Source organism: Peromyscus eremicus, chromosome 23, assembly GCF_949786415.1.
Source record: "Peromyscus eremicus chromosome 23, PerEre_H2_v1, whole genome shotgun sequence".
Lineage (NCBI taxonomy): Eukaryota > Metazoa > Chordata > Mammalia > Rodentia > Cricetidae > Peromyscus > Peromyscus eremicus.
Genome location: NC_081438.1, coordinates 24,228,076 through 24,240,997, shown reverse-complemented (window position 1 = coordinate 24,240,997; position 12,922 = coordinate 24,228,076). Strand labels below are relative to the sequence as shown.

At 49.3% G+C, this 12,922-nt stretch overlaps 1 protein-coding gene across 1 annotated transcript; it reads left to right on the top strand.

The window, feature by feature from the left end:
• Window positions 1-3,027: 3,027 nt before the first annotated feature.
• On the top strand, window positions 3,028-8,077 carry LOC131898151 (syncytin-A-like). Its single transcript, XM_059249255.1, has 2 exons — window positions 3,028-3,132; window positions 6,036-8,077. The coding sequence occupies exon 2, from the start codon at window positions 6,182-6,184 to the stop codon at window positions 8,039-8,041; it is 1,860 nt and encodes a 619-aa protein (XP_059105238.1). The 5' UTR covers window positions 3,028-3,132; window positions 6,036-6,181; the 3' UTR covers window positions 8,042-8,077.
• Window positions 8,078-12,922: the final 4,845 nt, after the last annotated feature.

The following is a 12,922-nucleotide window of genomic DNA, read 5'->3' as shown; positions in this document are numbered from 1 at the left end:
ACCGGCCCCATCTCTGGGATGAAGCAGTTCTAAGTGGTGAAGCTGCTCGGGTAAGCTTCAGCATAAGGAGATCGCTAGTTCTTAGTCCCGCTCTGCCTCAGCACTGTAGATTTCCACCTGAAATGCCACAGCAGTTGGATGGATCAGTGACCCCCTAGTGGCTCTCAAACATCTGGCCCCCAGACACGGGGGGTGTAGTGACATGCGAGGCTCAGGTGGGATTGGGAGAGAGTGGAGGTAACCCAAGAAAGGCCAAGGCACAACTCTCAGAGAAGCCAAAGCGACCTGGAGCATGGGTAGGAGAAGGTTGCAGGACATTGGTTCTCAACCCGGGGGTCGCGACTCCCTTGGGGGTGGCATATCAGGTGTTTGTTTTACGATTTGTAACAGCAGCAAATTACAGCTATGGAGTAGCAATGAAACAGTTCTATGGTTGAGGGTCACCACACCTGAGGAACTGTATTAAAGGGTTGCAGCGTTAGGAAGGCTGAGATCCACTGTTGTAGGACGTGGTCCTTCCAGCCAAGCGGCCTCCATCTCCATGACATCAGCTGTGCCTGTGTGGATGCAAAGACACAGCTCACTTCAAAGGGGACAAGAGATATCTTATTCCAAAGCCAAATATGAGTGACCATGGCCCGAGAACACAGATTTAGGTTACTCAAAATTCTGTCTTCCCATGAGGCCCCAATTTCATTTAAGTTTTCTGTTTGTTTGTTTGTTTGTTTGTTTTTCGAGGCAGGGTTTCTCTGTGTAGCTTTGCGCCTTTCCTGGAACTCACTTGGTAGCCCAGGCTGGCCTCGAACTCACAGAGATCCTCCTCGCTCTGCCTCCCGAGTGCTGGATTAAAGGCGTGCGCCACCACCGCCCGGCTACTTCTTTTTTCATTAAGGATTTATTTTGTATTGTATGTGTTTGAGTGTTGCATGCATGTATGTGCACCAAGTGCATGCCTGGTGCCCACGGACCGGGAGAGGGAGTTACAGGCAGTGGCGAGCCACCATGTGGGCGCTGGGAACTGAACCTGGGTCTTCTGTAAGAACAGTAGGTGCTCTTAACTGCAGAGCCATCTCTCCAGCTCCAATACTTTTTTTTTTTTTAAATTACGTCAGTGGAAACATCAGAGTGACAGGTTATAGCAACGCTGGGAAACCTCTCTTAATGGCTTCAAATGCTCTCTGAAGTCACCCTTAGCTGTTGGGTTGAGCAAGGTAGTGGCCTGCTACGCTAATCCATTAAAAGAAATACCTCACCTGATAGTCACAAGAATGTTAGATCACGTTTAGAGCGGGGGTGGGGGGGAAGAATGGCTAAAAAAAAAAAAAAAAGGCCTAAAGATAGCCCAAGGTAAATTTTAATTAGGCTCTGGCCTGCAACATTCCCACCTCACCACAAACGTCGAAGGTTTGATCAGTTGATCAGCCTCGCAGAAGATATTCAGGGTGAGATGCAGCTTCTTTTGGAAACACCTGTGCACATCTGTTCCGAGAGTGCATCATGGCTGGTCCTGTTGACTCTTCGAATGGCCTTTTAGAAGGAGGGGGTGGGCAGGGCCACTGGCCCCTTACCTGAGATTCCAGCCATTCCTTCCACAGAACTATGCTCTAATTATATATAGCCTGGAGGTGTTGTCTAAGGACATGCTAGAGTATTTAAACTGGGGAGAATTAACTGAAGAAGCTCAGTTCATGTGACCATATGGAAGCCATTATCCATGCTGGAAGAAGACTTTCCAGTGCTGATACTTTTGGGTCACCCACACTCTATAGGTAAGCCCCAATAAACTCACTCACTGGTTCTCCCTAGGTCACCTTTAGTGGAGTCATACTTTGGTTGGTCATTGGGATTTTTTTTTTTAGATTTATTTTTATCATTTTGTGTGTATAAGTGTTTTGTGTGCATGTACGTCTATGCACCAAATGCGTGTGTGAGGAGGTTGTGAACCCCCAGATGGGTGCTGGGAATCGAACCTGGGTCCTTTGCAAGAAGAACAAGTTCTTGCTCTTAACTCCTGAGCCAACTTTCCAGCCCTGACACTGGGATCTTAAGAAGAGTGAGGAGATGTTGTGTCTATCTCCCTAGGGAAATAATTCTTTTTGTTTTGCTTTATTTGAGACAGGGTCTTGTTATGTAGTCCAGCAGGCTTGGAGCTTGCTATATAGACCAGGCTGGCCTCGAACTCACAGAGATCTGCCTGCCTCTGCCTCCTAAGTACTGGGATTTAAAGGCGTGCGCCACTATGTCTGGCAAGAATTCTTGCAAATGTTAAGGACCAGAATCACTCTGTCAGCCATGGCCATGCCATCTTGAAATTTTTCTCCATTTTGGTGAATTAATGATAGTTTCCCAAAACTACACTAATCAGCATCAATCCAGGCTTGCTTTTCTAGATTCCTCCCAGCAACCCTGCCACCCACTGAGAATAACCAACCGATCATAAGAGATGTTGATGACCCCTGGAAATTCTGTTTTGTTTTTTGAAACAGGGTCTCACTGTGTATCCTTGAATCTGGAGCTCCCTAGGTAGACCCAGCTGGCCTGGAACTCACAGAGCTCTGCCTGCTTCTACCTCTCAAGTGCAGGGGTTAAAGGTGTGTGCCTCCCTGCCCACCCTGACACACATTCTCTTTCTCTTGCTTCTCTACACTCCACTCTTGGCATTGGAAGATTTTGTGCCCCCCCCATCCCTTCCCCTCACTCCCATCCCCCCATAACTACCCCTGCTCTGTAAGCAGCGAGCGCTCTGGTTTTCCCATCTAGAGACCTCTGGTGTAGAAGCTGCACATTTCCTCTGACCTTTGGTGGCTCCTGCAGGGAGTTGGGGTGAGGGCATCTGACATTAGAAGCCTCAAAGATTGGAGACTGACTCTCACCCCGGGGGAGACTGTCCCATTCTGTGCCTGCCGCTTCACCCCTGCCCCCCGACATGGGGAGAAAAAACACTCCAAACCAGATTGCATTCAGCTCTAGTTGCCCAGAGGCTGCCTCTTTCTCTATCAGGTCCCAACAATCGATCTAAACCTGGACTCCAGCTTGGCAAGCTTTCGGGGATTGATTATGACTGCCTGGGGTCAGGGGTCGTTGCCCCCAGCTATCATCCTCAGTGGACCCTAGGTAACCTGGGAACAGCGGGTAAGATTACATCTTGTTTATTGGATCGGGAGCTGGGGAGAGCTTATTCAGTTTTACCAGAATCGGCGGGACCCCAGCATGAGTTCCCTCCCCCTCTTAAGGGAGAGGAAGACAAGCCTATGAAATCTAAGCAACCCAGACCAGTACTGCAGACTGTTCGGGCATTCCTTTCCCCATTCCTTCCTGGTCACTCCTGGTTGCCCAACTCCTCTCTTGGGAGGTGACATTCTAGATGAGCTCTACACTGCAATTGTCATTATTTCACAAAGCCTGCTCAGGGCAGCTGCCTTCCTGTGACTTTGTCACCCAGACCCGACCCTTCCTGGGGACTGTGTTAGCGCGGTCCTACTCTGCACCGCTGTCCTGCCTCCATTCACCCTCAGATCGCAGCTACCTCCCCCACCCACCATACTCCTAATTAAAAAAGGACCTTCCTGTGGGGTGGTGCTGCACATGCCTTTAATCCCAGCACTCAGGAGGCAGAGGCAGGCGGATCTCTGTGAGTTCCAGGACAGCCTGGTCTACAGAGCGAGTTCAGGACAGCCAGGGCAGTTACAGAGAGAAACCCTGTCCTGAGAAACTTTAAAAAAAAAAAAAAAAAAAAAAAGGACCTTTCTGCTTTTGTGTGGCAGGCTCAGTATCCACTCACTCTAAAGGAACTCAAGGAATTTAAACTTGTGATTAGCAGACGCTGGAAAGCCTCCGTTTCACACTCCACTAACTCCACATAGCATCCTGTCCTGGCAGTCCAAATGCCAGATGTCTCCTACTGCCTAGGCCAAGACTTGGGCCTAATTAGTAACTCCTGTCCACCCAGCGGTCCCCAAACCTTGCAGGATTCTATCTTACCCTCCTCTTTCCACCTCTCATTTCTCAGTCCTTCATCTCGAAGATGCTTTCTTTACATTCTTCTTGGCCCTTTTTATTATATTATTATTATTTTTTTTATTTTTTATTTTTTTGGTTTTTCGAGACAGGGTTTCTCTGTGTAGCTTTGGCGCCTTTCCTGGAACTCACTCTGTAGACCAGGCTGGCCTCGAACTCACAGAGATCTGCCTGGCTCTGCCTCCCGAGTGCTGGGATTAATGGTGTGCGCCACCACCACCCAGCTATTATGTTATCTTTAAAGGATCCTGTATTTTATATTCTGTGTGTGAGTGTCTTGCCTGCATGTATGGATGCGCATCACCTACATGCCTGGTGCCTGAGGAGGTCAGGAAACAGCCCAGAATTCCTCTGGAACTAGAGTTACCTTTGGCTGTCAGCCACCATATGGGTGCTAAAAACTGAACCTGGGTCCTCTGCGAGAGCAGCAAGAACTCTTAACATCTGGTGGCATCTTGGCCCTTCTTGCCAAGACCTTTGTACATTGACCTGGAAAGCCCTTGACACCCAAATGTCTACCCACTTAATATGGACAATCTTTTCCCAGGGATTTCGAGATTGTCCTCATATTTTTAGCTAGGCTCTTGTCCTGACCTTTGAAGCCTCCAGGTCACTCTGAGCACCTTCGAAGGACCCGTCTGTACAACACCTCTAGTCTTCCACTCTTCTGGGGGACCAGAGATGCTGAGTGTCCTCCTCTAAGGCCCAGATAGCCTCTTCCTAAGTCACATATCTTGGCTTCGTCATCCTAACCTCCTCCTCCCAAGGGGTACCTCAAAGCTGCAAAGCTCTAAACAAGGGCACCCATCCCCCCCACCCCTAAGCTAAACGAAACCTCTTCTCTCCTTTTTGGGCCTAGCGGGTTACTTTTGTAGCTGGATCCTCAACTTGGGGGTTTTAGTAAGCCAGGCTGCTGGTGGTCCTCTCACAGAGCCTCTGGACCCCCATAACCTATTCAAGCTCATCCTGTATGCTCAGAGGCCCTCATGGCTGCTCCTGCCTCAGGGCATCCGGACCCCTCCAAACCTCTCATCCTCTTTATACTTTCATCCTTAACTCAGGCCTAGGTCTCCTCGGCCAGTGTTATGAAGACTGTCTGTCTAAGCGGTCAGACTTGGTGGTCCAGGGCGGGCCTTCTTCCTTAAACCCTTGGGGTGCCCCCCATTTAACAACAGAAGCCCTCAAATTAACACTCTACCAATCTATTCCTGTCTCCACCTCCCACAATCTTCTTGCGCTCATATGTGACCCAACTCTCTTCTCTCTCTCTCTCTCTCTCTCTCTCTCTCTCTCTCTCTTGCATTTAACAGATATAATATGCTGTTGTTTGTTTGTTTTATTTAATTCATTTTTGGTTTGTCGAGACAGGGTTTCTTTGTGTAACTCTGACTATCCTGAACTCGCTTGGTAGACCAGGCTGGCCTCGAACTCACAGAGATCTGCCTCCTCTGCCTCCCGAGTGCTGGGATCAAAGGTGTGCGCCATCACCACCCCCACCCATACCACCTCCCCGCCTTACATACACAGTTTATACAAAACCCTTTAATCACCTTTCAACACAAAACTCTTAATCCATCCACTTTCCTTCCTGTAGACATTAGCCCTACAGAGGACCCCCATTCTTTTATTGATCCCCCTGACTCCTTGTTACTTTCTAACCCTAACCCCAACCCTAAGTTCCTATTGCTGAGACCCCCTAACTGGTATTTTGATGAGTGCCCTAAGGTTATGCCATTGTCACAGGTGACCCTACCTTGGAGGCCCCGCCCCCAAGGGGCAAAAGACACCTGTAATTAATTGCAAATTAATCTACAAACTCCATCAGGCCACCATCAGTGGTACTTTATCCACAGTAGCCACCAAGGTAGCCCAAGGCCACACTCAGGGGTTGTGACAGAAAGCAAGGTACAGGGACTCTGTCACTGGCTACATCTAAGCTCAAAAGTGCCTCCAGAGCCTAACTCTGAGGCTTCTGACCCTTCTGGGGACCCTCCTCATTTGTGTTTCTGCTCTCACAGGTCCGACCTTCATGTATAACTGGCACAACCCGGAGCTTCCCTGACTGAGAAGTCACTCCTGCACTAAGTGACCGACGGACCGGACTTAAGAATTCTCAGGACCACCCTCTGTGCCTCCCACCACGGCCGGCCACCCCTGAAGAGCCATGATCCGCCCTTGGCTTCTCTGTCTCCTCCTTTTTTCTTACTCCTCTGCCTCTTCTGATAGCTGGCTGCCCCTCGTAAACCTCGCTCACCGCTTCCTCAAGGACACTAACTCTTCCTTCTCTTCCAACTGCTGGGTCTGCTTGTCCATCCAGACCCAGCGCTCTCTAGCCATCCCAGCCCCACTAACGACTTGGACGGACTCACCCATGAAACTTCATATCACATACTCGGCCCGGACCCTCTCCGGCCCTTATCCTATTACTGACCTTGAGAAACGCCTCCTGAATTTCCATCCACTAACTGCTTATTACTCTTTTGTCGACCCCGACCGACGGGCCATTGCTCTTCTTCAGCTCACCAGCTCGACACACATACTTCCCATACTTTCTCGGCTCACCTCTGTGAAATACACTGACGACCACGTCTATGAATCTGCCCAGCGCCCCATATGGGGGCCGCTCTCTACCCAGACTCTCCTCACCTCCCAGGCCCCTCTCTGTATATCCCGTTTCTTCAAGAACTCAGAATATGCCACCTTCGTGGGCAATCTCTCGGCCTCTCTTTGCAATCACACCTTTCACCTTTCCCCCTCCGCCGACCACCAATCCATAGATCTGTCCACCAGCTACGCATTTGCCGAACTAATGACCATGCCAGGCTCTAAGTGGAGAAATCCCTTACGCTTTTCAGGACCCCCTTCCCTCACCTCAGGGAAGCCTTTCTACCCTTGCCTGGTCGATGACATCCACTGTCACACCTACCCAACCACTCCCTGGAGGCGATGTCCTTCCCCCCCATCTAGCACTTGCTATAATCTGACGCTCTTCGAACCGGACAACATAACTCACCCCCTGACCCTGTCTGTGGACACCACGTACTTCAAGATTAAACTTCAGGGACATAAAGAGCCCTATCCACTCTTTCAGTACCAGCCCCTCATGGGGGCTGCCCTCTCTGGACAATATTCAATCTGGGAAGATGAACCCACTGTCCAGGAAAACGGGGGTATCACTCCAAACATCTTCTCCTATCTCCTCTCCTTGACCTACTCCTTCTGTCTCAACTCCTCGGGCGTCTTCTTCCTCTGCGGGAGCTCGACTTACGTCTGTCTCCCGGCCAACTGGTCGGGTGTCTGTACCCTCGTCTTCCAATACCCAGACATTGAACTCCTCCCCAGCAACCAAACCATAACTGTCCCCCTTTTTGCTACAATTCCCTCCTCGGACTCCACGTCTCGCCGGAAGAGAGCGGTTCACCTCCTCCCTCTTCTCGCGGGCCTGGGCATCACTTCCGCCCTGGGGTTAGGCATCGCTGGCATCACCGCTTCAACCATCTATTTCCGACAGCTCTCACAGGCGCTGTCCGACAGCCTGGACGAAGTAGCCACCTCCTTTACCACCCTCCAAGATCAAATAGACTCGCTGGCGGGCCTCGTGCTCCAAAACCGCAGGGCTCTGGACCTCATCACCGCCGAGAAAGGGGGCACCTGCCTCTTCCTCCAGGAGGAGTGCTGCTTCTATGTAAACCAGTCCGGAGTGGTCCGGGATGCAGCCAGGAAACTTCGAGAGAGAGCATCCGAATTCCACCCAAGCTCCAGCTCTTGGATCCAGGGGCTGGGGCTGGGATACTGGCTGCCCTCCTGGTTGACTTCCTTCGTGGGACCCATTCTCTTTATCCTCTTTCTGCTCGTGTTTGGGCCTTGTCTTCTTAATTGCCTGACTCATTTTGTGTCCCAGCGGATGAGCTCTTTCATCCAGAGCACAACCAAAGGGCACGTGGACAAAATCCTTCTGCTTCGAGATTCCCAATACAAGAGGCTCCCCCAGCAGCCCCCTGAGGAGGATGCCGCCGCGGTCTAACAGGAAGGAGCTACCTGAACCACAGCTCCCCCACCAACACCCTCCCTCCCCCATCTCTACGGATCTGTAGAAATAAACATCAATGCTAGCCATACCTGCGCCATTGTGAAAAACCCCGTTTTGTTTAAATGGTGGCAGTTTTCCCCAAACCGCAGCAATCAGTATTCTAAGCTTATTTTTCTAGATGCCCGGCATCCCTTGCACACTTGATAATGGCTGGCCCTTGGAGATGTTTGTGATCACCTGGCAATCTTCAGTCACAGATCACGACTCTGAGATGATCACTGCCGGAAACAGAAGCTTTTAAGCCTAACGCCCAATCCCCCAATTCCATGTCTGTAGGGTAAAAGGGCCAGCCAAAGAAACCTATCCTGGCCCTGAAACCAGAGCTAGGAAAAGAAACCCACCCTGGCCCTAAGACCCAAGCCAGTGAAAGAAACTATTCATTTATTCATTCATTTATTTATTTATTTATTTATTTATCTAATGTGCATTGGTGTGAAAGTGTCAGATCCCCTGGAATTTGAGTTATAGACAGTTTTGAGCTGCCATGTGGGTGCTGGGAATTGAACTCAGGTCCTCTAGATGAGCAGCCAGTGCTCTTAACCTCTGAGCCATCTCTCCAGCCCTGAAAGAACCACTTTAATACTGAACCCAGAACCAAAGAAACACATTCTGACCCTGAAACCAGAGCCAAAGAAACACACTTCAGTCCTAGAATCAGAGCCAGCGAAGAACATGCCCTGACCCTGAAATTAGAGCCAAAAAGGGCCAGTGAAAGAAACACACTTTGGCCTTGAAACCAGACCCAAATCTGCTCCTGACCAACTAAGCAGAAAATGAACCAATCCCTGAGCAGGAAAACAAACCAATCCCTGAGCAGAAAACCAACCAATCCCTGAGTAGGAAAAAATGAATCAATCCCTGAGCAGAAAACCAACCAATCCCTGAGCTCAAGATCTAGCCAATCTGAGCTCACGGACTGAAATCTGATCAGTTCCCACCCTGAAAATCTTCTCCCAGGGAAAACTCCACCCCTAATAAACCCTATATGAGCCCTGCATCTGTTCCGTTTGCTGCTGCCTTCTTCCACGCTGGATGAGGCAGCCACTCTCTAGGATGTTTCCCTCCCAGTAAATCTCTTGAATGAGGTTTGGATGACGACCTTCTTTTGCCAGAGGGGAAACCGGAGCAGAACTGTAACAAGTTCGCTGGGGAAACCCTCGCCTGCCGGAGCAGAGCTGTTACACTGGGAAAGCCTTTCCCTGGAGCAGGGCTGTAAACTACTATGCTTACTGTGACCTGAGGTATTCCTTGGCTCCTGATTGCCAGAATACTTTTCCATCCGAGCTGTGCTAACACTTACAATATCTACCCCCTAGTCTGTAAGCAGAGACCTCCTTTCCCAACGTTTTTCTCGGACTGAACCCTTCCTGTTGCAGAAGTTGCTCATTTCCTTGTCTGTCTTTCCTTCCTTGGACCTTTCAGCCACCACCCTGGGGGCTTCCCAGCTCCAGGGAATATATTTCCCCGTCCTGCTGCTGCCAAACGAACAAAACTGAGACTTTTCTAGAAAGCGAAGTTCACTTTGATTTACAAGGAACTCTGTTTTTTCAAAAGTAGACTGGGGTCCTACCTCCTGCCCCGTGTCATGTCCTTTCTGTGAGGGGGACTGTTAGTTCCCACCGCAGCAGGGGCAGCCAGCAACAGGCCTGAGCGGTGACAGCATCACCTGCCACCTTTGCATGTCAGCAATGCAACCCGCGCACCCTTAAAAGTGCCTGTCTGTCACAGTTCCCTCTCTTGCTTCTCTTGTCTCTTCTTGTCCTTCTCTTGCCTGTTCTCTGTCTGTCTATCTGTCGGTCTGTCTGCCTCTCTCATGTCCCCTCTCCAAGACGACCTTTGGCTCTATCATTGCCCCGCCCCTGCCCCACCCCCAACCCCGCCCCCAACCTTTTGCACGTGTTCTGTTAGGGGCATAGCTTGCAGGGTCCTTCCTAGGTACCCTTTCCTTGCGTTTTCACCCTTTCAGGGAGCATGGCCCCCACAGGCTCGGGTGTTTGAATACTGAGTCCCCAGTTGGCGGTGCTGTTGGGAGATGATGTAGGGGGTGTGGCCTTGTTGGAAGAGGTGTGCTATTGGTGGTGAGCTTTGAGAATTTAAAGAGGCAGGCCACTTTGAGTGTGCTACCTCTGCCTTGTGCTCGAGGTTCAAGATGTGAGCCTTCCGCTTCTGCTAAGTCTACCATTTGCTGCATATCCCCCCACCCCCACCCCATGACAGACTCACCACTCCACAACAGTAAGACAAATAATCCCTCCCTTCTATAAGTTGCCTTGGTCATGATGTTTCATCACAGCCATAGAAAAGTAATAATACAGAGGGTGACAGCATGGGTATTTTATCCAGCATGTATGAAACGTAGTCCAGGCTAGACCTGAACTCACAGTGATGCTCCTGCCTCAGCTTCTTGAGTACTGGGACCACAGGGATGCATCAGCACACTCAGCTCTAACGTTGTTTTTTTTTTTAGTTAAAGTCACAAACCAGTGACATTCCATCTGTTTCTCGTGCCGTGTTTTGGGAGGAAATAGAAGGCCCTTAATGGCGTGAATTCCCAGAAGGGCCCCAAATTCTCAAGAGATGTCCCCTTATAGGGCTGGAGAAATTAGATCCGTGGTTAAGAGCGCTTGCTTCTCTGAGTTGGGTTTCCAGCCACCAAGACTGGGTAGCTCACAGCTGCCTGCAACTTGGGATCCAGGGGATCCTGCTCTCTTTTCTGACTCAAGGAAACTGCGCCCAGGTGCACACACATACACATAATTAAAAAAAAAAAATCTCTAAACAGATGTCCCCTTAGGCTTGGGACTGATCCTAGGACAGGGCTGGAGGAAGACCCCTGTCCCCAGGCAAAGAGCTCACAGAGAGCTGGGTATGACAGTGTGTCTGTCATTCCAGCACTCCAGGGGCTGAGGCTGTAGGCTGGAGAGTTGGAGGTCAGCCTGGGCTACATAAAGGAGACCTTATCTCAAAAAGCTGAATCTATGCAGTTTTATTCACAGAGGGAGGTCTCTCAGGAAATCCGGAAGCCTACAAGGAAAAGCTCCCAGGACCTCAGAAGCCCAGCTCCCGTCCCCGGGTAGCAGAGCCCCGCCTCCTGCTCAAGATGTCAGCTTCCCTTCCTCCACAGCGGTACCAACCAGAGGCATAGATGTTCGGCTTCCTCCACGGCAGGAAGAATCCGGAACCAGCCAAGTCCACGTGTCTGGAAGCAGCCGGGTGGTGGCCAGCTCAGCAGGCATCTCCATGGCGACACCACGCCCACCCCGATGCGAGAGCTCAGCTGTAAGGCCAGGCTACCTCAGATCCAATGGGCAGAGGCTACCATCCTCATTCAAACCAGAATCTCCACACAGTGGTGTTTGGACTTTTAAGTTTCTTTAATGCCTATTTCCAGGAGGAGCCGGGAGTGATGTAGTAGAAACAGAAAACTCCCATGGATTTCCCCCTCCCCGCCCCCAGGGCCCACTGGAGCTGGAGCACACAGGGTTAATGATATGCCTTATCCACAATGTTTTTGTCCAGGGCTTTTTTTTTTTTTTTTTAAAGCAAGCTATACATACTAATTTAATAGAACTTGAGAATCTAATTCCAGTATTTTTCAAACTCATCTGTAAGTCTTTCCATTCTGGGGCTCATTGTGAAATTCAACAAAATATGAATACTTCAGCTGAATGTCAAGCTAACTATTTATGACATAGTTGCTTCTATAATGCAATTATGAAGGACTGTCAAGAAACTTATGTGTAGAAAAGTTAGTCAAGGGCTGGAGAGATGGCTCAGGGGTTAAGAGCGCTGACTCTTCTTCCAGAGGACCCGAGTTCAATTCCTAGCACCCACATGGCAGCTCACCCGTCTATAACTCCAGTTTCAGGGGATGCCCACACCCATGGGAAAAACACAAATGCACATAAAAATTAAATAAAACATATTTTTTTAAAAAGAAAAGTTAGTCAAAATACTAACCATAATATAAAATATGAAGCGTTTCTGATTTGCTAGATGCAGAGGCCTTTGGCTCATCATTTTTAACTACAATGTCATGGAGCTGAAGGAACCAGTTACCTTGTGAACATAAGGGGGAAAAAAACACATGCAAATGGATAAAATATTACAAATTTTTGTAGACCATCTCTACCTTTAACACTTCTTTTTATTTAAATTTGTTTTTTATTTTATGTGCATTGTTTGTCTCTGTGAGGGTGCCAGATCCCTTGGAACTAGACTTACAGACAGTTGTAAGCCTCTCTATGGGTGCTGGGAATCGAACCCCAGTCCCCTGGAAGAGTAGCCAGTGCTCGTAACCACTGAGCCATCTCACCAGCCCCCTTTAGCACTTCTAAAGTTTAGAGACTTAGAGTATTCTTACATTAATTGCAAGAAAATTTAAGGGAGAAGGTCCTTTGAGATCACAAGAATGAGTCACATGGTTATACAAACCCTGCCGCACTGGGGTGTGAAACATGAATCACATTACCTTTCTTGTCAGCCACCGAGCAGAGATTAACAGACACCTCTCTAAGAAACAGACCAGATGCGTTTCTGTACGGTCAGTGACGTCAGCACTACAGTTACAAGAGATGCAGTGTCCTTTTGTTAGGGTTCCAGAAAGCGGGGAAAGAGGTCACAGGAAAAAGAATCAAAACTGTTACAGCCAAGCAAATACTTGTTGAGTTTCACACGGGGCCACCTTCATTTTTACGTCACTATGACGGCATTGTTCAAGCTCAATAAATCAGAAGTCTTAATGTTTAGATTTCAACTTGACTTTCAGTTATCACAATATTAACAACCAAAACATAAGATAAAACACAAATTGGG